The 24,070-nt window shown below is 42.1% G+C and overlaps 1 protein-coding gene across 2 annotated transcripts in view; it reads left to right on the forward strand.

The window, feature by feature from the left end:
* Positions 1 to 24,070, forward strand: part of zranb3 (zinc finger, RAN-binding domain containing 3) — a 92,473-nt gene that overhangs the window by 3,715 nt on the left and 64,688 nt on the right. For both annotated transcript variants that reach the window (XM_078403397.1, XM_078403398.1), the window contains exon 2: positions 3,785 to 3,970. In XM_078403397.1, the coding sequence (XP_078259523.1) occupies positions 3,801 to 3,970 (170 nt within the window). In that variant the 5' untranslated portion in view covers positions 3,785 to 3,800. The remainder of the gene's footprint in view (positions 1 to 3,784; positions 3,971 to 24,070) is intronic.

Here is a 24,070-nt window from a genome sequence, read left to right on the forward strand (position 1 = left end):
TGTGATCATGGCTGATCATCCACAATCGGTAACCCGTGCCCAACTTCTCCCCATATCCCTTGATTCCACTAGCCCCCAGAGCTCTATCTAACTCTCCTAAATTCATCCATTGATTTGGCCTCCACTGCCCTCTGTGGCAGAGAATTCCACAAATTCACAACTCTCTGGGTGAAAAAGTTCCTTCGTACCTCAGTTTTAAATTGCCTCCCCTTTATTCTAAGACTCTGGCCCCTGGTTCTGGACTCCCCCAACACTGGGATTTTTTTTCCTGCATCTAGCTTGTCCAGTCCTTTTATAACTTTATATGCCTTTATAAGATCCCCTCTCATCCTTCTAAACTCCAGTGAATACAGGCCTAGTCTTTTCAATCTTTCCTCATATGACAGTCCCGCCATCCCAGGGATCAATCTTGTGAACCTGTGCTGCACTACTTCAATTACCAGGATGTCCTTCCTCAAATTAGGAGACCAAAACTGTACACAATACTCCAGATGTGGACTTACCAGGGCCCTATACAACTGCAGAAGAACCTCTTTACTCCTATACTGAAATCCTCTCGTTATGAAGAAGGCCAACATGCCATTAGCTTTCTTCACTGCCTGCTGTACCTGCACACCAACTTTCAGTGACTGATGTACAAGGACACCCAGGTCTCGCTGCACTTCCCCCTTACCTAATCTGATACCATTGAGATAATAATCTGCCTCCTTGTTTTTGCCGCCAAAGTGGATAACCTCACGTTTATCTATATTATACTGCATCTGCCAGGCATCTGCCCACTCACTCAACCTGTCCAAGTGACCCTGCAACCTCCTAACATCCTCTTCGCAGTTCACACTGCTACCCAGCTTTGTGTCATCTGCAAACTTGCTAGTGTTGCTTCTAATTCCTACGTCCAAATCATTAATATATATGGTAAACAGTTGCAGCCCCAACACCGAGCCTTGCGGCACTCCATTCGCCACTGCCTGCCATTCTGAAAAGGACCCGTTTACTCATACCCTTTGCTTCCTGTCTGCCAACCAATCCTCTATCCATGTCAACACCCTACCTCCAATACCATGTGCTCTAATTTTGCTCACCAATCTCCCGTGTGGGACCTTATCAAAGGCTTTCTGAAAGTCTAGATACAATACATCCACTGGCTCCCCTTCATCCGTTTTACTTGTCACATTCTCAAAAAATTCCAGAAGAATAGTCGAGCATGATTTCCCTTTCATAAATCCATGCTGACTTGGACTTATCCTTTTACTGCTATGCGATTGCACCGTTATTACCTCTTTAATAATTGACTCCAGCATCTTCCCCACCACTGATCCACATATTTTGATGTTCTGAACGTCAAGTATATCAACAAATTTTAATGCAATCCATCATAAGTCGATATTCATTTTTTTTTTTTTTTCAAAATTAGAAACATAGAAAGTAGATGCCCTTCGAGCCAGCATTGCCATTCAACATGATCATGGCTGATTGTCCAAGATCAGTACCCGGTTCCTGCTTTTTCCCCATATCTCTTGATTCTATTAGCCCTAAGGGCTATGTCTAACTATCTCTTGAATACATCCAGTGAATTGGCCTCCACTGCCTTCTGTGGCAGAGAATTCCACAGATTCACAACTCTCTGGGTGAAGAGGTTTTTCCTCACCTCTGTCCTAAATGACCTACCCCTTATTCTACCCCTAGTTCTGGACTCCCCCAACATCGGGAACATTTTTCCTGCATCTAGCTCGTCCAATCCCTTAATAATTTAATGTTTCTACAAGATCCCCTTTCATCCTTCTAAATTCCAGTGAATATAAGCACAGTCGATCCATTCTTTCATCATATGTCAGTCCCGTCATCCCGGGAATTAACCTGGTGAACCTATGCTGCACTCTCTCAATAGCAATAATGTCCTTCCTCAATTTAGGAGACCAAAACTGCACACAGTACTTCAGGTGTGGTGTCACCAGGGCCCTGTCCAACTACTTAGGACCTCCTTGCTTCTATACTCAAATGCTCTCGCTATGAGGGCCAACATGTCATTTGCTTTACTCACTGCCTGCTGTACCTGCATGCTTACTTTCAGTGACTGATGTACAAGAACACCTAGGTCTCGTTGCACCGCCCCTTTTCCTAATCTGACACCATTCAGATAATTATCTGAGCTTCTTGTTCTTGTCACCAAAGTGGATCAGCTCACATTATTCACATTATACTGCATCTGCCCACTTACCCAACCTATCCAAGTCACCCTGCAGCCTCACAGCATCCTCCTCACAGCTCACACTGTCACCCAGCTTGTGTTATCCGCAAACTTTTAGATGTTTTGGGAAACATTGGAGAATGGAAATTTGATTTTTCTGTCGAGTGAAGAGTTTGCATTTTATAAGCGTGAGTCATAAAGCATGAAACTGGCCCTTTGGCCAAATTGTCCATATAAACCTGGATACCCCATCTATACTCGTGCAAATGACTTTTTAAAGTTCTTATAGTACTTGCCTCAATTACCTCTGGCAGCTCGTTCCATCTCCCCACCAACCTCTGTAGAAAAAGTTGTTCCTCGGATTTCTATTAAAACTCTCCCCTCACCTTAAACCTATGTCCTCTGGTTCTTGATCACCCTACTCTGGGTAAAAGACAATATATTGAGCATTAGATACAGAATAATGTAAATAAATTCAATAAATCCAAGTTATTTTGCAGTTTTGGAAAAAGCTTTTCTAATTTTTACACAAGTGTTTTCAAATAATAAAATTTGGATCAATTTTTCTTCTTTGCTTTTCACCAGGTTCAACTTTTACTTTAGTGCCACATTGTTGCACTCACCTTTGATTCACCCTGTGTATCAACGAATATTCGTGTATGAAGTGAAAAGACCAGTGTAGTCACATATGATTAAAGGCTTCAAACAGCATTAAGCTTTCATTGCTATCTGATGATCATTTTAATGTAATTGAGTAGACAAATGCAAGATCAAGCTCATTTGTTCTTTTTGATGAATTTTACAGTCGCTATTTGTTTTTTATGAAAATAATTCAAAGTACTATAGGGCTATGTCAAAAAAATAAAGATCTGAAAAGGTGAATCCTGGCAAATACGGGTTGTTCCATGATGATGTCTATTTCTATACTGCGAATTGGATACAATGATATGAAGAATTAGGAGCACAATTTTTATTACGTGGGCCGAATTGGTTGCAACACAATTTTTGAGAACTATTTGAAAGTTACTTTGGAAAAAAGTTACAGGAAAAAAAGCTGTCTTGGGAGGGAAAAAATCAGTGTTGGAAGAAAAACCATAACATTCCCGCAGTAATCCAACACTATTCTCATGTCTCTTAAGAAGATAGTTTCACTCTGGATGGCCATTGAACATTACAACCAATTCCTCTATTGACACTTGTTCAATGGTATTCTTTCATAAAAAACCCTTGGTATATTTTGCAGTAATAAAAATAAACTTGTAGCTATTATTTTTGAGAATATTGCAGGAAAAATGACTGTTAAAGTGAGTCTGAAACTCTAGCCCCAAAGCCCCCCCCCCCCACCGTTATTTTTTCCCATTGACATAGAATGCAATTTTCTATAACATGAGGTTTCTTAAGCCACGACTATTGAATTATAACTATTGAACCACCTGTACTGATTTTGCAGTGACTTGAGTTCTGAAGGTAATGCTTGTTTATACCAGCTGTATTTTGTGTGCCACACTAGCGTGCAGAATATTGCATTTCAAAATTCACAATGTCATCTTTAATTAATTAGAGTACTTAACATGTATTCTTTACATTTCAAAATAGAATCAGTGCTGGAACCATGAAGAAAGCCCAGAAGCTACCACAAAGTCCTCCTCCTTCCATCTTAAAGAAAGACTGTTCAGAAAATGAATTAGAAACTCTGCTGTCAACACTTCCCGAAAGGTTGAATCAGAAGTTGCTTCCTTTCCAGAAAGAAGGCATCAGGTTTGCCATTGAGAGAAATGGCAGGTAAGCAGTATTATCAAATTAAATTTATGCTAAACACCATTGTTCATGGCTTAGGACTTGGAGGCTGCCCCTCGGAGGCTATGCCCAATGCACTCCCTGCTACTGCAGACCAACTCTGAGTTTGAACAAAGGACAACAAACTGCTTGTAAATTCCATTTTAGTACACTGGTTTGAAACATTTTAATTTTGAACATTGAAAGAATTGACTCCCAACAAATGTGTTACTTTCCAGGTCACGACCAGTCCAAGGCGATTTACACTTAGAAGTTTCATGTGCCCTCAGCTGTCAGAAGCTAGAGTTATGCTAAGATGTTACTCTCATTGCCTTTACTGGAGTTACTTAATATTGTGGTTCAGCTGTTTTCGTGTGAGTGGGATTAGCAGTGCATTCGTATAAAAGCTGTTTGTTGGTCAGTAAAGACTCATTGGGTCGAAGGGCCCGTTTCTGTGCTGTTTGACTGTCTTTGAGCTGACTGCACCAATCTGAGCTGAATTGTGGCATGTAATTATGTGGTGGCACCAACCAGCAATTGCCTTTTAAACTTTGATGCCTTGAAGTTGTGCCCTCGAGTCCAAGTCATTAATGTATACTGTATTAGTGATTTTAATAGTGACGCATGGAGAGCATCACAGTTTGCTCACGGTCCAAAATAATACCAGTATCTGCAGTCTGTTGTGTCTCCATGCTTTTGCTTCTATTTTTCTTGTTGCTTAACCTAGTCTCTATTCGTACTGCCCCTTTTATTTCATTGGACTTCTCTCCCCCGATAAATGCATTTGTAGCTGCAATAAAACAGCAGCAGTTTTAATGCACTGTTAAAATATGCATTTTAATACTGCAAAATCATTTTACTTTTTATAAAAGATTTGGCATTTAGTGAAATGCAAACAAGTTCAAACACTGAGCAAACAAAATCGATTCCTTAAAACCTGCACAAATTTGAGTGCAATTAGCTCTCCTGCCAATCTTGTCCAAAGGTACTTGTATCCATGTGTTTGGAGCAATCTCTTGCTATAATATCCAAGTTGACATCTGTTTTCATTTGAGCTTATTTTTACATCTGAAGTATAGATAAATGCAAGTTGTTTTAAATATAAATGTGTGCTGAGTTCACACTTTTATTTTTGAGCAAGTGTTCCTCATGGCATGTGAAAAATAATTGGTAGTCAGTTATGACGAACATTATTTAAATGTTTGCTTCAATCGATCTGCTTGTGTATGTACATGCAATGTACTTTGAAGCATTGTGACCTTTTTCCAACAACACTATTTTTAAAAACTGCTTTGATAACTTAAGATTATCTTTTAATAAATTTCTGATTTGCAGTGTTAAGTCTTTGTGTGGAGGAGGGAAATTAAACAGCGGGTTTGCTAGAAAGCTGACTCATAGCAGTGGGGGAGTATTCCATGAGGATCAAGAAGCAATGAGATTGTGAATTTGTCTGACTCTTGTCTGACATTTAAGTTTTATTAACTTGGACTTGATAAAATTAAACTGCTTTATTTTCAATGTGATATGTATGATTTGTATTACTTGTGCACATATCTAAGCCACCTAATTTTCCCTCCCCCGTTTGGTTAGTTGTTTCTGACATTCAAATTGTCTAAAAATCTTTTGGTTTTATTTAGCCTTTTTTTATAATGTTGGGAGGATGGAAAAAATTAAGATTAATGTAGGATTGGTATAAATGAGTGGTTGGCATGTACTTGATGGGCTGAAGTGCCTGCTTTTCTGATCTACCCATTTCTGACCACATCTGGAGCTGGGGTATTACGGATAAGAGCCAGCATCTATTTATGAAAGGAGATTAGTGTTTGACTGATCCACTGGATGATTTTTGAGGATGTGTTTAAAAGAATATGGGAGCACAGGCAACACTGGTTGTTGTATATTTTGTTTTATGATAAGTTTAATGAAGGTTAATAAAGAAGGTAATAATGGTCAACTAGATTAGAGCAGATAGAATTGGGGCAAAGTACTGACATAGATTGAAATTGATTATCGGACGGGAAGCAAATTGTTCACTCTGGGTTGGTGGACTGTGCAGTGGTAGTGGTGGCGGCAGAGATCAGTGCTTGGGCTCCAATTGTCAGTGACCTTTTGAGGACCCCCCAACTCCAAAAGTGCAGATGATGCAAAATGAAGTGGGATTGTGAGCAGTGAGAAGGTTGTTTCAATAAAAGGACGGATTGTTGGGGAGAGTGGACAAGAAGATGTCAGATGGAGGGTAGGCAAAAAAACATGAGAACTTTGTGGAAAGAGAAGTATTCAGGTGCAGTAAGCGATTAGGAAGATAAAAAGGTGTGTTGGCCCCTCTCACGAGGATTTGAGTGCTGGAAAATATATCTTACTACAATAGTAAGATGTTTACGACATAATACAAAATTCACTACAATGCAAATTTTGATAACTCGCAGAGTACTGTATGCAGTTTCTTTACCCGAGTATGTACTTACCATAGTGGGAATCCACCAGGGATTCATAAAGATGATTCGTTTGCAGTAAAAGAGATTGAGTAGACTGAGGCTGTATTCAATATTCAAACATATAGAAAGAGACTCTTCAGCCCACAATGTCTATGCTAACCAAAATGCCAATTTGAACTGCTCCTCTCTCTGGTCCATATCCCTCCATTCCCTCTATTTTGAAGGAGGAGAACCCATTGAAATGTATGAACATTCTTAGTGCTCAACTGAATGGCTACAGGTTGGATGCTCACCTTGACTAACTAGTCTGGTTCAAAGAGTCTTCAGTTTGAAAATAAGCCGTTTTGGCCATTTTTAGGTGAAATGTGTTCCCTTCGAGTGTAGTGAATCATTACAATTGCATATGGGGACTGTTTTCTCTGAAGTGAAGAAGGCTGAGGGGTGACCTTGCCAAGGTTTATAAAATCATAAGTTGGATGGTCAGTGACGGGTATCTGGAACAAGCTGCTGGAGCAAGTGGTAGAGGGTACAAGTACAATGTTTAAAAGACATCTGGACAGGTAACATGGATAGCAAGGGTTTAGCGGGCTATTGGCCAAACATTCGAAAAAAGGATTGGCGTGGTTGGGTATCTTGACTAGCATGAATGAATTGGGCTGAAGATTCTGTTTCCATGCTGTACCTCAATGAATCTATCATTTTTTATCAACATTTATTAATTTTGCAGTTAACCGAGAAAGATAGTGTTGACGGAGGAATTCTGTGTACATTTTTAAATGTTCGTTTCACCCCACTGCACATTTCTAGAGATGCATCGTTCTCAGTGTCCATTGGTGGTCTTTAGACAATAGGTGCAGGAGGAGGCCATTCGGCCCTTCGAGCCAGCACCGCCATTCAATGTGATCATGGCTGATCATTCTCAATCAGTACCCCGTTCCTGCCTTCTCCCCATACCCCCTGACTCCGCTATCCTTAAGAGCTCTATCTAGCTCTCTCTTGAATGCATTCAGAGAATTGGCCTCCACTGCCTTCTGAGGCAGAGAATTCCACAGATTCACAACTCTCTGACTGAAAAGGTTTTTCCTCATCTCAGTTCTAAATGGCCTACCCCTTATTCTTAAACTTGTTCTGGACTCCCCCAACATTGGGAACATGTTTCCTGCCTCTAATGTGTCCAACCCCTTAATAATCTTATACGTTTCGATAAGATCTCCTCTTATCTTTCTAATCCTTTAGATGAGCAACGTAACCCTGGAAAGCTATAAATACCGGCCAGCCAGCTTTCTGAACAATTTGCTGCAATTTTGCTATTCTCTGCATGTTTCAGTCTAACAAGATTTGCTAATTTGAGATTGCCTTATTTTCTGTGATCTGGTTATCTTCTGTATTACTGGATTGTGCCTGGTATCTAATCAGTTTATCATTGAAGTCCCCAAATACATTTCTTCATATAATTTCCTATATTTTAGTTATCCCTTATGTGTCTTTTTTTGTGCAATCTGAAAGCTGTCGGGGTCCGTAATCAGTTTGGAACACAAAACATCAGTTTATTGTATGTTTTCAGTTTGAGGCATTTGAAGGTAAACCATTATTTATTTTCTAATTTGGAACATGATGTGATTGGTGCATAATGCATACGTACTGGTAAAAGTTTTGCCTTTTGCAGATGTCAGAAATTGCACAATTTGACTATTCATATCTTTGGAACTAAGAATGAAATAAATAATTTTGAAATGTAGTTAATACTAGAATCCTTTTCCTCAACAAATATTAACTAAAGTCATTGGGTTGAATTTTGTGCTTATGATGAATGAACAGGCTATTCATCGGACTTTCTCTGGTCTTTGACTTCATAAGTGGCTTTCCCTTTGGAGTGCGCTGTCATGAGGAAAAAGTAGTTTTCTGTAGTGCTCTGCGATTTGGGGAGTTACATCAACTAGTTTAGTTTAGAGACACAGATCTCTTCGGCCCCCAACATTAGCACTATCATACACACATTAGGGACAATTTATACATACCCCAAGCCAATTAACCTACATACCTGTACGACTTTGGAGTGTGGGAGGAAACCGAAGATCTCGGAGAAAACCCATGCGGTCTCGGGGCCAACGTGCGAACTACGTACAGACAGCACCTATATTCGGGATTGAACCCAGGTCTCCGGCGCTGCAACACTGTAAGGCAGCAACTCTATTGCTGCGCCACTGTGCTGCCCTAATTATGGAGTGATGGCAAAATTGTTTGAACAATTAATTTCATTTCTGTTCAAATGAAAGGGTACTATTTTGTATTTATAACAAAAATAGAAAATATTAAGAAATATTTCTGTAGTAATCTCAGGAAAGCAGGAAATTCAAAGCACACAATGTAACTTGCTGGACAAAATAAAATTAAAACTTCCAGCTACCATGCTGAAATGTGAAATTAAGCAAGAAATGCTCAATACATTGATCATCATCTGTTGAAAGAGAAATAATGAATGTTTTGCATTGATGCCAAAAGCCTTTGGTCCGTAAGGGCTTCCATTTGCTTGCCGCTAATTGGCAATCTCATTCCCACATTGTCTTCTCTGCCTTTCACTCTTGTAGTGCTCTAATGAAACCCAATGTGAACCTGTAAAGCCTCCCTCTGGGCAATCATGTTTGACCAATTTATTTGAGTTATTTAAAGAAGTGATAGGCTGTGGACAAAGGAGAGCAAGTGGATGCCATATAAATAGATATGTAGAAGGCATATGATGAGTTGCTGTATCGAGATTTTTTTGTGACCTTTTAAACTGAGTCACAGAGGCTGTAGCTGGTTGATATAAAAGTCATTATCTGTCAAGAGAAATGCACATTTTCTTGGAGACCCTCTCTGTAGAATCTCCAAACTCAAAGTACATTGAGTTTATATGTGTTTTAAACATAAGGGCAAAAATAATTGAATAACTATAGTTTCACTGGCACACTAAGACAACAATATACAATTAACTACAGTTTTGATGCCTTTATTTATTTGGCTTTAACATTTTGTGTGTAGACAAGTAACTTTGCAGAATTACATATCCATAGAGGGAGTATATTGTAGCTGACATGACACATCTGAATATTAAACACCTGTACTGGGACATAGTAATTCAAATAGATTTTAAATTCTTCCGGGTTCTCTGTCCTTTGAGGCTTTTAATTATTATGGATGGTCTAAAAGCTTCTGAGGACAGAACTCAAAAGCCCAAAATTAGTGATGTGAGGGGTGAATTTCTTGTGAGTACACAAATACCTGAATTAATGATAGACGGACAAATATGCTTGTTGCTATGCTTTAGGTGCCAAGTACAAATGACAAAAATAAGGTGACAAAAATAAAAAGGCTGGTCTGGCAGCTTCCTTCATCTCTAACATGTTTGTGTGAAATAACTTAAGATGAAGTTTTCTGGTTTGATGTAGGCTGAATTAACATATTCAATTGCCTTTAGACAACTTTTTATGTCTGTTTGCAAAGTTGTGCCTTTAATCTCAAACTGATTACTACTTTCTCTGCATTCGCACAGATATTCTGAAGACTGGTTCTTGTTCGGAGTTAACGGCTGCAACTTCCATACAATAATGTAACCCCAGAATACTCCCCCAACAAAGGTTATCATGAAAATGGAGCACCTCCCCGGCCGCTTAGTGTGGAGGTTTCTGACGACCCGTGCCCAATTTCCAAAGGTGTACAAGAGAGCCCTGCTTCACCCACCATGGTCCTTCATGGTCCAGTTGAAGCGGCTTTTGTTGGGGCTCACGTTGTAGCCCCTGGGGCAGCAATTTCTTTGAGTCACTGCCACTGACCATATATAACAATAACCATATAACAACTACAGCATGGAAACAGGCCTGTCCGGCCCTACCAGTCCACGCCGACCATTCTCCCTGACCTAGTCTCATCTACCTGCACTCAGACCATAACCCTCTAATCCCCTCCTATCCATATACCTATCCAATTTACTCTTAAATAATAAAATCGAGCCAGCCTCCACCACTTCCACCGGAAGCCCATTCCATACAGCCACCACCCTCTGAGTAAAGAAGTTCCCCCTCATGTTACCCCTAAACCTTTGTCCCTCAATTCTGAAGCTATGTCCCCTTGTTGGAATCTTCCCCACTCTCAAAGGGAAAAGCCTACCCACGTCAACTCTGTCCGTCCCTCTCAAAATTTTAAAAACCTCTATCAAGTCCCCCCTCAACCTTCTACGCTCCAAAGAATAAAGACCCAACCTGTTCAACCTCTCTCTGTAGCCTAAGTGCTGAAACCCAGGCAACATTCTAGTAAATCTCCTCTGTACCCTCTCCATTTTGTCGACATCCTTCCTATAATTTGGCGACCAGAACTGCACACCATACTCCAGATTCGGCCTCACCAATGCCCTGTACAATTTTAACATTACATCCCAACTTCTATACTCGATGCTCTGATTTATAAAGGCAAGCATACCAAACGCCTTCTTCACCACCCTATCCACATGAGATTTCACCTTCAGGGAACAATGCACAGTTATTCCCAGATCCCTCTGTTCCACTGCATTCCTCAATTCCCTACCATTTACCCTGTACGTCCTATTTTGATTTGTCCTACCAAAATGCAGCACCTCACACTTATCAGCATTAAACTCCATCTGCCATCTTTCAGCCCACCCTTCCAAAAGGCCCAAGTCTCTCTGTAGACTTTGAAAATCTACCTCACTATCAACTACTCCAAGATTCCTTTTACATTCTTTATATTCCTCAAGAACCTCATTTACTCCCTGCCGCTTATATTTATTGTATATCTCCCTCTTTTTCCGAACCAAGTGTCCAATTTCCACGGCTCTTTCAAATTATTATTCTTTCCTTTCCACCGAACAGGGACATAAAGACTCTGTACTCTCAACTACACCACCTATCTTAGTATCATCTGCATATTTACTAATCCAATTTGCCACACCATCATCCAGATCATTAATGTAAATGACAAACAACAGTGGACCCAACACAGATCCTTGGGGTACTCCACTAGACACTGGCCTCCAACCTGACATACAATTGTCAACCGTTACCCTCTGGTATCTCCCATTCAGCCATTGTTGAATCCATCTTGCAACCTCACTATTAATACCCAACGATTTAACCTTCTTAATCAACCTTCCATGTGGAACCTTGTCAAATGCCTTACTGAAGTCCATATAGACAACATCCACAGCCTTGCCCTTATCAATTTCCCTGGTAACCTCTTCAAAAAAATTCAAGAAGATTAGTCAAACATGACCTTCCAGGTACAAATTCATGTTGACTGTTTCTAATCAGGCCTTGATTATCCAAATAATTATATATATTGTCCCTAAGTATCTTTTCCATTAATTTTCCCACCACAGACGTCAAACTAATAGGTCTATAATTGCTAGGTTTACTTTTAGAACCTTTTTTAAACAAAGGCACAACATGCGCAATGCGCCAATCTTCCGGCACCATCCCCGTTTCTAATGACGTTTGAAATATTTCCGTCATAGCCCCTGCTATTTCTGCACTAACTTCCCTCAATGTCCTAGGGAATATCCTATCAGGACCTGGAGACTTATCCACTTTTATATTTTTCAAAAGTGTCCGTACCTCCTCTTCTTTAATCCTCCTAATTTCCATCACTACTCTACTTGTTTCGCTTACCTCACATAATTCAATATCCTTCTCCTCGGTAAATACCGAAGAAAAGAAATTGTTTAATATCTCCCCCATTTCTTCCGGCTCAGCACATAGCTGTCCACTCTGACTCTCCAATGGACCAATTTTATCCCTCACTATCCTTTTGCTATTGACATATCTGTAGAACCCCTTGGGGTTTACTTTTACATTACTTGCCAAAGCAGCCTCATATCTTTTTTTCGCTTTTCTAATTTCCTTCTTAAGATTCCTTTTACATTCTTTATATTCCTCAAGAACCTCATTTACTCCCTGCCGCTTATATTTATTGTATATCTCCCTCTTTTTCCGAACCAAGTGTCCAATTTCCCTGGAAAACCACGGCTCTTTCAAATTATTATTCTTTCCTTTCCACCGAACAGGGACATAAAGACTCTGTACTCTCAAAATTTCACCTTTAAATATCCTCCATTTCTCTATTATATCCTTTTCATAAAACAAAAATTTCCATTTCACTCCTTTTAAATCCTTTCTCATCTCCTCAAAATTAGCCTTTCTCTAATCCAAAATCTCAACCCTTGGTCCAGATTTGACCTTCTCCATAATGATATTGAAACTAATGGCATTGTGATCACTAGACCCAAAGTGCTCCTCAACACATACCTCCGTCACCTGACCCATCTCATTTCCTAACAGGAGGTCCAACACTGCCTCTACTCTGGTAGGCACCTCTACGTATTGCTGCAAAAAACTATGCTGCACACATTTTACAAACTCCAAACCATCCAGCCCTTTAACAGAATGTGATTCCCAGTCTATATACGGAAAATTGAAATCACCCACAATCACTACTCTGTGCTTACTACTAATATCTGCTATCTCCTTACATATTTGCTCTTCCAATTCTCGTTCCCTATTTGGCGGTCTATAATACACCCCTATAAGTGTTGCTAAACCTTTCTCATTTCTGAGTTCCACCCAAACAGCCTCCCTAATCGAGCCTTCTAGTCTGTCCTGCCAAAGCACTGCTGTGATATCCTCCCTGACAAGCAATGCAACACCCCCACCTCTTGCCCCTCCGATTCTATCACATCTGAAACAATGAAATCCTGGAATATTTAATTGCCAATCGCACCCCTCCTGCAACCATGTTTCACTGATCGCCACAACATCATACTTCCAGATGTCAATCCAGGCTCTAAGCTCATCCACCTTTCTTACAATGCTCCTAGCATTAAAATATACACATTTAAGGGACCCATCATTTCTTATTCTCAGTTTATTTCTTTTCCCTTCTTTCTCTCCTACATATTGGGTCTGAGTGTTTCCCTTTTCTGCCTCCTGCCTCACACACTGCCTGTTAGCTATCTGTGTTTGAGTCCCTCCCCCCAACCGTACTAGTTTAAAGTCTCCGCAATTATTTTAGCAAATCTCCCCGCCAGGATATTGGTTCCCCTCAGGTTCAGATGCAACCCGTCCTTTTTGTACAGGTCATACTTCCCCCAGAAGAGGTCCCAATGATCCAGAAACTTGAAACCCTGTTCCCTGCACCAGTTCCTCAGCCACGTATTTATCCTCCACCTCACTCCATTCCTATTCTCACTATCGCGTGGCACAGGCAGTAAGCCTGAGATTATTGCTTTGGAAGTCCTTTTTTTTAACTCTCTTCCTAGCCCCCTAAATTCTCCTTTCAGGACCTCTTCCCTTATCCTACCTATATTGTTGGTACCTATATGTACCACGAGGGGAGAGGGAACAACTGAGCGCGGGCGGGCGGCGGCGCTGCCGGCAGCCATCTTGTTTTGGCGAGTGAGGAGCAAATGAAGTCGAACTTGGCCCATTGTGACGTCATACGCTGAGGAGTTTCAGGAAATGGGTTAGAAAGTGAATTTCTAATCTTTAAAATGTCTGTAGCTTTAAAAATCTGGCTTCAATTTGAATGAGAGTTCAATTATGCCCAGGATAATGGTGAGTAACGTGGTACAGACATTGTGGCGCTCTGGTGTACCGTTTTGGCTGTGCGAAGCAGCAATGTTATGGTGTGCACACACACATACACACTGGCAGAGAGTTTTAATAATATACCTATATAGAGATGGTGGAGAGCATAATGACTGATTGCATCGCCGCCTGGTTCAGAAATTCAAACGCTGAAGAACGAAAGTGGCTGCTGGAAGTGGTAGATGTTGCCTGGCCATCACTGATATGGCTCCCCATCATTGAAGAGTTCTGCAGAAAGTACTGTCTCAGGAAGGCAACTAATATCATCAAAAACCCACAAGAGACTGACCAGGCTCGCATCTCACTACATCATCGGATTCTTGAACCACTTACCTCAGCACCGAACTACTGTGCACGTTGTTTCAGGTTGCATTACATTGGCTTTCACTGTTATGGTCTGGTTATCTCTAACAACTGATAGTTTATTGTATATGGTGTGTTAATGCTGTTACTGTAGTGAGTCCAGACGAGTGGTATTATCCAAATACTTTATTGGTATAAAACCCGTGACAAACGCAACAGACTTCTTTCTGGACGAACACTAACTTCACTCACTAATCTAATCTCTAACTAACGTTTGGCGCCAAGCATTTAAATACCTCGCGCTCCCTCACCCCGTGACCGTAACCCAATCCGAGGGTTCTATTACCTGGCCAATCCCTATGTCCCTACATGACCCCCCCCAGAACCCTCGAAACCATACCTCACGGGCGGCCGAACCTCCCGCCCAGAACGTGTACGGAGGGGGGAAACCGATACCCCCAGCGTGACAGGAGGCGGGGTGGACGCCGCCGCTGGAGGCGATGGGGGGTCCACTGGAGCGGAGAGTGTAGGTGACGGGGGGCACCTGATGAACAACGGCAGCCCGGGACCAACCATAGGCGGCGGAGGCCCAAGAGGTGGTAAACTGGGCGCCGCTGACGGGGCCAGTCGAGCCGCCCCAGGCCGGCCCCGGCGCGGCGGCTGAGCCACCGACACGGGGAGGTCCTGGTCCAAATGGGCCGGCTTGAGATGGGACACTGAAACAAGCTCCTGACGATTTCCTACCTGCAAGGTGAAGGTTACAGTCCCCCTTTTGAGCACCTGGAACGGGCCCTGGTAAACCGGCTGGAGAGGGGGGCGGTGGCAATCTTTCCGAAGAAACACGAAATCACAGCTCCGCAATTCCGAAGGAACGTGAACTGCTGTGCTTCCGTGACTGGAGGTCGGGACTGGAGCCAGAGAACCCACCCGTTCCCGGAGGGAGCCCAAGACTGACGTGACGGATGGCGGCAAGGCGGGAGTGGAAGGGAGAATGTCGCCCGGCACCCGCAGGGGCGAGCCGTAGACGAGCTCAGCCGAAGATGTGCCCAGCTCAGCCCGCGGGGCCGTACGAATGCCGAGGAGGACCCAAGGCAGCTGGTCAGCCCAATCGTAGCCAGTCAGGCGAGCACAGAGGGACGCCTTCAGCTGCCGATGGAAACGCTCAACCATCCCGTTGGCTTGGGGATGATAGGCGGTGGTCTGCTGTAATCGAGCACCATACAGCTGCGCCAGCGCGGCCCAGAGGGACGAGGTGAACTGGGCTCCCCGATCTGTAGTGATAATAGCCGGGACCCCGAAACGAGCCACCCAATGCAACGCCAGGGCACGTGCACAGGAGGCCGCCGAGGTGTCCGACAACGGGAGCGCCTCCGACCAACGAGTGAGCCGATCAACCACCGTCAGGAGATGAGTGTAACCCCTAGAATAGGGCAATGGACCCACCAAATCCACATGGATGTGGAAAAAACGGGCGGGGGGGACCTCGAATCTCTGGTATGGGGGCTGGACATGACGATGGACTTTGGAGGTCTGGCACGGAATACAGGCGCATGCCCAGGCTGTCACCTGCTTTCGCAGGCCATGCCAGACAAACCGGTCAGTCACGTCGGGGTCACCAATGTAGTGAGTCCAGACGAGTGGTATTATCGAAATACTTTATTGGTATAAAACCCGTGACAAACGCAACAGACTTCTTTCTGGACGAACACTAACTTCACTCACTAATCTAATCTCTAACTAACGTTTGGCGCCAAGCATTTAAATACCTCGCGCTCCCTCACCCCGTGACCGTAACCCAATCCGAGGGTTCTATTACCTGGCCAATCCCTATGTCCCTACATTACATTAATTTGTCTGTGAGCAAGAATTTCATTGATCTTATTTATCCTGGTGCATCTGACAATCAACACGATTTGACTCTTGACATCTTAAAAGCTAGGTCATTTTTTTGAAAATAAGATGTCACCAATGTATTTGTTCTGAGTATCATGAATTTTTTGAATTCCCTTTAACTGGGGATGAATGTCAAGTCAAGTCAAGTCAATTTTATTTGTATAGCACATTTAAAAACAACCCACGTTGACCAAAGTGCTGTACATCTGATTAGGTTCCAATGGGAAAAAAAAAGAAACATACAGTAGCACGCAAACAGTTCACAGCGCCTCCTCAATGAGCCTCAAACGCTAGGGAGTAGAAATAGGTTTTGAGCCTGGACTCTGGGGAGAGGGATGCTGTTCCACAGTCTAGGAGCTGCAACCGCAAAAGCGCGGTCACCCCTGAGCTTAAGCCTAGACCGCGGGATAGTGAGTAGCCCCAAGTCGGCCGACCTGAGGGACCTGGAGTTAGAGAGGGGGGTTAGAAGATTTTTGATGTAGGGGGGGGAGTGTCCATTTAGGGCTTTATACGTGAATAGGAGGAGCTTGAAATTGATTCTGTACCGTACAGGGAGCCAGTGGAGAGAGGCCAGAATCGGGGTGATGTGGTCCCTTTTACGGGTACCCGTCAGGAGTGTCGCTGAGGCGTTTTGGACCAGTTGCAGGCGGGACAGGGAAGATTGGCTGATCCCAGTGTATAGGGAGTTGCAGTAGTCTAGGCGGGAGGAAATGAAAGCGTGAATGATTTTTTCTGTGTCGTCGAATTGGAGGAAAGGTTTGATTTTAGCTATGGTTCGAAGTTGGAAGAAGCTGGCTTTTACCACAGCGTTGACTTGCTTATCAAATTTTAATGCAGAGTCAAATATCATGCCGAGGTTTTTGACATGCGGTTTGACTAGGCAGGATAGACTTCCAAGACTGCCTGTTATCAATTTGATGGAGTCGGGGGGGCCGAATAGGATGACCTCAGACTTGCTCTCATTTAATTGGAGGAAGTTCTGTGCCATCCAACATTTTATGTCCTCAAGGCAGTGTAAGAGCCTGTTTAAATTTGACTGGTTGTTGGGTTTCAGGGGGAGGTAAAGCTGAGTGTCATCGGCATAGCAGTGGAAAGAAATGCCGTGCCTTTGAATGATTTGGCCAAGGGGGAGCATGTATAGAGAGAAGAGAATGGGGCCTAGGATGGAGCCTTGTGGAACTCCGCAGGAGAGGCTAGCTGGAGCAGAGGAATAACTGCCTATGTTGATGGCGAAACTCCTATCTTTGAGGTACGAAGCGAACCAGCTCAGGGCAGTGCCATCAATGCCAACCGCGTACCGGAGACGGTCAATAAGGATGGTGTGGTCCACTGTATCGAACGCTGCGCTGAGGTCGAGAAGGAGCAGGATTGCACTGTCGCCGGTGTCGATGGCGAGAAGCAGGTCGTTGTGTACCTTCAACAAGGCAGACTCTGTGCTGTGGTGGGCTCTGAAACCTGACTGGAAACTTTCCAGGATGGTGTTTTGGTGCAGGTAGGGCACTAATTGGTTTAGAATTGCCTTTTCAAGGACTTTTGACAGGAATGGCAGTTTGGAAATGGGTCTGTAGTTGCTAGGCAAGGTGGGGTCTAGGTTAGGTTTTTTCAGTAGGGGCTGGACCACCGCGTGCTTGAAACTGGTTGGAACAGTGCCAGTGGCCAGAGAACTGTTGATAATAGAGAGGATGCTGGGACCGGCTATTGCAATGACATCCTTCAGAAGAGCAGTGGGGGCAGGATCAAGGGGGCAGGTTGCAGGTTTCATAGCGGAGACAAGCTTTGCAAGGGAGGATAGAGTGACGGGTTGGAAGCAGTCCAATTTAGATGAACAGACTAGTGAGACAGCTAGGTCACGGGTGGGAGGGGAAATGTTCATTCTAATGTTCTCAACTTTGTTGGTGAAAAATTTAGCGAATTCTTCGCACTTAGCAGGGGACCCAACTAAGCTGGTACTGGGGGCGGGACATATGACAGAGGTAATTGTTCTAAATAGGACCTTGGAGTTATGAGAGTTTTTGGAAATAAGGTCGGAGAAGTATTGTGCTCTAGCAGACTTTACTGCTTCCTGGTATTTGAGAAGATTGTTTCTCAGAATTTCGAAGGAAATTTGAAGCTTGTCACATTTCCACCTCCTTTCTGATTTTCTGCACTCCCTTCTTAGGGCTTTGGTGGAGTCATTGAGCCACGGCCGACCTTTGGGCTTAGGCTTTTTCATTTTAAGGGGAGCGGTAGAATCCAGGATGGAAGAGCAAGTGATATTAAATAAAGAGGCGAGATCCTCAGTGCTGAGATGGGGGGGAGAGGCCTCAATAGTGCAGATGTTGGGGGCAGCTGTGAGAGCCTCGGAGAATTTACTGGCAGTCAATGAATTTATGTCGCGGGAGTAATGAACAGGGAGATGAGATTTTGTCAAATCTCTAAATTCTGGCTGCCCCTTTGTGTGTAAGAGTTCTATTCTTAAGAATTGTCTAAGTCATTTTCTTTTCCCCCTTTTCCACTGTAAACCTGAAATGTCTGCGATAGTTAGCCAAATCGTATTGCTCTGCGTACACTTCCTATAATTTCATTTTGTCAAATATCCACCCTAACTACCCATAATTATTATTTTGTTTATTGTTTCTATGCTGAAAACTTTGACTCTCTAATTCTAAATCAGCAGTTTTGGGTAATTGCCTTTCCAGTTTGATCACGATTATCCAGTTATGTTGAAAGGTTCTCAACCTGCAAAGTTAGTTTTCCTTTCCCATTCCCCGTGCTCATCTGCTTTTATTTTGCCTGCAAAACTGGGCACCATCACCATTTATTCTCGTTGTTTCCATTTTATCACTGATATTCTCTTTGTTCCCCCCAATATCACCCCCACTCCACACTTGAAGCATTATTGATTTCTGATTTGTCTTCTGACAAAAACGCTTCAATCCAAAACGTTGACCCTTCCTCTTTTCACTGATGCTGGCCAACCTGCTAAGGAGTTACGTTACATTGTTTATTTTCCGAAAATATTGTTTAAGCAGTATCATTTAAGTTATTTTTTTAATATGTAAATCTCACTTTTGGCTTGGACTAAATTGAACAGAAAGTAGAAATTTTCACTTACATAATTTCCTTAATTTTTATTCCCATCTACGCAAATGGTAGACAAGTGTCCACGTTGCTTTATCAAATTTGCAGCTTTAATATTAACCTAATCCTAAAGGATTCAATTGTAATCACATTTATCAGTATGTTTTTTTTTGTTGCTGATAGCCATGACCTCTGTGAATATCATACTTTTTCATGAATAAAATCAAAATGAGCATACAGGGTGATAAAATTGTGATTTTGAAAGTACCCATTATAAACGTGCAAAGAAAGTTGTAATGATAATTAGAATGCTAACAAGTAATATTTAAAATATTAATTGGTATTTTGCTTGGCAGCTAGTATTATAATTCAAGTTTGAAGTACAGTACATTCAGTACTTGTTCTCAATGGAACATTTTGTGAAAAAATAACACTTAAAACACTTTAACCGGAAATATTTTCTATTAAAGTCTTGCAGTTCTCAGACGAATGTGAAGACTTGAGTCACCACAACAACCAACATGCATAGTTTGAGAAAGACAGCCGTTTTGGTAAAAATGGTGAATTCAACTTATAATTATAGAACCTAAGTATTGGAGAAGTAGGGCATCTGGTCCTTAGAGTCTGCCCTGCCATTCATCAAGATCATGACTGCTCTAGTATCACAGTGCCACTTTTCAACATGACCTCAATGATTCCCTTAATGCCGAGAAATTATCCATCCCTGTTATGAATGAACACCGCTGAGTCTTCACAACAATTCCGATCAGAGAATTTTAAAGGTTTGTCATCCTCTGAGGGAAGAGTTTGTTTTCTAATGACGATCATAAATGGTTTCTTATTCTCAAACTGCGTCGCTTGGTCCTAGTCGGGGGAAACAAATTACTTTTTTTGTATTTATTAAAAGTAATTTCCTTCATTTCTCGCATGATATTGTACGTTCACAAAACATTGAAGTATTTTTCTTATTTTGAATAGGATGAAAAGAAAATATAATTACTGAATGAATGAATAAGTTTATTGGCCAAGTATGCATATACAAGGAATGTGCCTTGGTGCTCCGCTCACAAATGACAACACAAACATGCAGTTAACAGTTAAGAATAAAGCATAACCACATCAAAACAATAAGGATACAACATTACGGTCTAAATATGTGGGTGAAAATAAACCAGAGCAAAAAAGAGACCACAGACTTTGGTTATTGAGTAGAATATCACTCGTGGAAAAAAAGCTGTTTTTATGTCTGGCTATGGCTGCTTTGACAGTCCGGAGTCGCCTTCCAAAGGGAAGTGCTTCGAAGAGTTTGTAGCCAGGGTGAGAATGGTCAGAATTGATCTTGCCCGCTCGCTTCCTGGCCCTTGCAGTGTACAGTTCGTCAATGGGGGGAAAGTTGCAGCCAACAACCTTCTCAGCTGTGCAAACGATCCGTTGCAGCCTCCGGATGTCGTGCTTGGTGGCTGAGCCAAACCAGACCATGATGGAGAAGGTGAGGACGGACTCAATGATAGCAGTATAGAATTGGACCATCATTGCCTGTGGCAGATTGTGTTTCTTCAGTTGCCGCAGGAAGTACATCCTCTGTTGGGCCGTTTTGACTGGAGTCGATGGTGGCCTCCCATTTAAGGTCCCTGAAGATGATGGTTCCAAGGAACTTAAATGACTCCACAGACGTGACTATGTTGTTGTTGATGATGAGTGGGGGGAGGGGAGGGGGATCTCTTCGAAAGTCTACAATTAGTTCCACTGCCTTGAGAGCATTGGGCTCCAGGTTGTTGCAATGGCACCAGGATGCCAGCTGTGTCACTTCCCCTCTGTAGGCTGATTCCTCCCCATCCTGGATCAGCCCAATCAGGGTAGTGTCATCCGCAATCTTGAGGAGCTTGACAGTAGTAAATTATTGTAGTAAAGCCAAGTTGATTGGTTGCTAACACCAGCGGCACTGCCAACAAATTAAAAGGGATTTCTATATTGGATTCTTAACATTGCACTTGCAGTGCCACTATGGGTTGGCTGTGGTATTTAATTTATAATGCTTCAATTTGCAGGTTTATCCATTGTTAATTCAGTCTAAATTACACAAAATCAGCACAAACATTAAATTGGAAAAAATTTAAGCATATATATAAAAAATTATTTTAAAGCTACATATTTTTACTGCTGCAGGTATTCCTGTCACTTGCTTTTTGGCATTATGATTTTCTGTGTCCAGATTTTTCCTGTTAATACTTGGCATACAGCAATTCTATTGCCTTCCCATGGTGATAATCTGGTGCCTTTTTCTATTGCCCCCATCCAACTGCTAGTCCTTGGGTTTTGCATCCATGAGTTCTGAATCCACAACAGTGTTTATATTGGCCGCCTCTCTTCAACTCACCTGCTGAGTACTTCCAACATTTTCTGGTCCTGATGTATAAAGAGGATCTCTTGCTGGAAAAGGCAATTCTGTCATTTTGTCTTTTAAGATCTGTCTTTTCCTGTCAGTTTAACCTAAATTAATTATTTTTTCCTGCAGTTCCCATATTGTTACAAGTCGATTGGCGCAAATACTTATTTACCCAACATAAATATGCAGGCATTTATAATGTGAATAAAATTTGGAATTGAAAACATGTTGCTGTTGAGTAAGGAATTGTATTGACTCTTCTACATATCAAATTTGAACAAAAATTGGTCTCTCAAGAATATAGTTGTTGCACCACATTTCTAATTTAACAACAGGAATGTGAAATATTCTCTGAACCAAGGAAATTGTATTTGTCCATTTTCTATCTTTCATATTCTTGGAACAATTGTCCTGGAATTGTACAAAGAGGGATGAAAATAGAATCGCTAGGTTACATTTCAACAGCTTTAAGCGCCTGTCCCAATTATGCGATTTTTAAGGCGACTGCTGGCGACTGTCAAAGTCGTAGCAGATCGCCAAAATTTTCTTTTACCCTATGACAATGACCACGACAATGTCGAGTCAGGTCGATACAAGTTACTTTTTTTGTGAAACTAGCACCTGGCTAAGAGATTACACCGTCTTCGGAAACATCGCGAAATTCCCACGCTTGCCTGACCGTCGAACTGTCACCTCCAATCTACCTGTCAAATGTCCTGACGGTAAATAAATAGGTTAAACAAAACTATCTTCTGGTATCTTCAAATGGCTTTTCTTAATTTAATATTACGTGCTTCTAAATGCATCTGCGACAACCTAGCTAACCTGGGAACATCATGCGACATTGCCCGCAATAAGCTACGATACCTGGCGACAAGCCAGCTGTCGCCGAGAAATTTCTATCTGGAAAATGTTTCCACGACGCGCCGAGATCTGCTACGATTGATTGAAGACTCCTCACGATCATGCCCGCGACACCCAAGCAAATGTTCGGCGACAGCTTAGTCGCCGGCAGTCACCTTAAAATCACCTTAGTGGGACAGGCCCTTTAGCCTATTAACTCAAACCATGGGGGAATGGTTAACTTAATTCAACAGATGTTTGATATTATTCTAAAAAGTTATAATTAAGATTGGGAAATATCTGGTTAAAACTGTAGAATTTGATCAGATCTTAAAGACATACTCTAAACCTTGTATTTCTTTGTATTTTTTAATTCATGCGTGTGCAGTGGCTGACAAGGTGTTTGAGTTGCACATGAATAGACCCATGAAGCAAGTGATAACTTTAAAAATATTTCCATTCTGTTTTTGTTAGTGCAGTAATGCAGTTGTTGAAATCGTGATATGGTGAAGTGGAGCTGGCGGAGAGCTCAAAATTCCTCTGTGTAAAATCACCAAAATTTTGTGCTGGTCCAACTGTAATCGATACTACATCTAAAAAAGCACACCAATGCTATTCCCAGAAGGCTATGGAAATCTGCAATGTCTCCAATGACTCTTGTGTCAACAGACACACTATAGGAAGCATTCTACTGGGATGCATCACAGCTTGGCATCGCTACTGCCCTGCCCAAGATTGCAAGAAACTGCGGAGAGTTGAGTTATGAATATAGCCCTGTCCATCATTGCAAACCAACCTCTCCCTTTCTCCCTCCACACAAACTCCATTTACACGTTACATTGTCTCGGGGAGGAGGTCAGCCGATGAAAGCCGATTAATACCCTACTTATTCACTCCCCTCCCATTGAACAGAAGGTATTAAAGCTTGAAAGCATATGCCACCAGATTCAAGAATGGCTTCTTTCCCACTGTTATCAGACTCTGGAATGGACTTTAGATATGCTGCAGATTAATTCCTGATCTCGTAATCTACCTCGTTGTGGCGCTCGCACTTTTACAAATCTATTCTTTCTCTGTATCTGCAGCACTGTATGCCACATTCTGTTTCCTTGGACTGTCTTAATGTATTTCTTTGTGATATGACTTGCCTTGACAGCACGCAATTGTTTTTTTACCTGTATCTCCGTACATGTGACAATAATAAGTACTTCAACCCAAAAAAATATGCCCTTTATTCGTTTGGCAGTGCTTTATGAGGGATCTTTATTCAGCAATCGATCATGCACAACTTTCAACAATGCTTCATCAGTCATCCAGACGCTTGCTGATGCAGCCAATGTGTTATCATCATTGGCCTTCATCAGAATCATTTTCCTATTGGAATGGTTGCTACAATTGGAAGTTGGATGAATTAACTACATAATAGCAAAGGATCTAACAATATAGTGACATGGCTATAAGATGGTTGAAGTTGAGATCTAAATTTTTCAGGGTATTCCACACTTGGGCAAGCTAGGCAAAACTGAAAGGAACATCAGATTAGCACTGTTGA

The sequence above is a fragment of the Rhinoraja longicauda genome, chromosome 8, assembly GCF_053455715.1.
Source record: "Rhinoraja longicauda isolate Sanriku21f chromosome 8, sRhiLon1.1, whole genome shotgun sequence".
Lineage (NCBI taxonomy): Eukaryota > Metazoa > Chordata > Chondrichthyes > Rajiformes > Arhynchobatidae > Rhinoraja > Rhinoraja longicauda.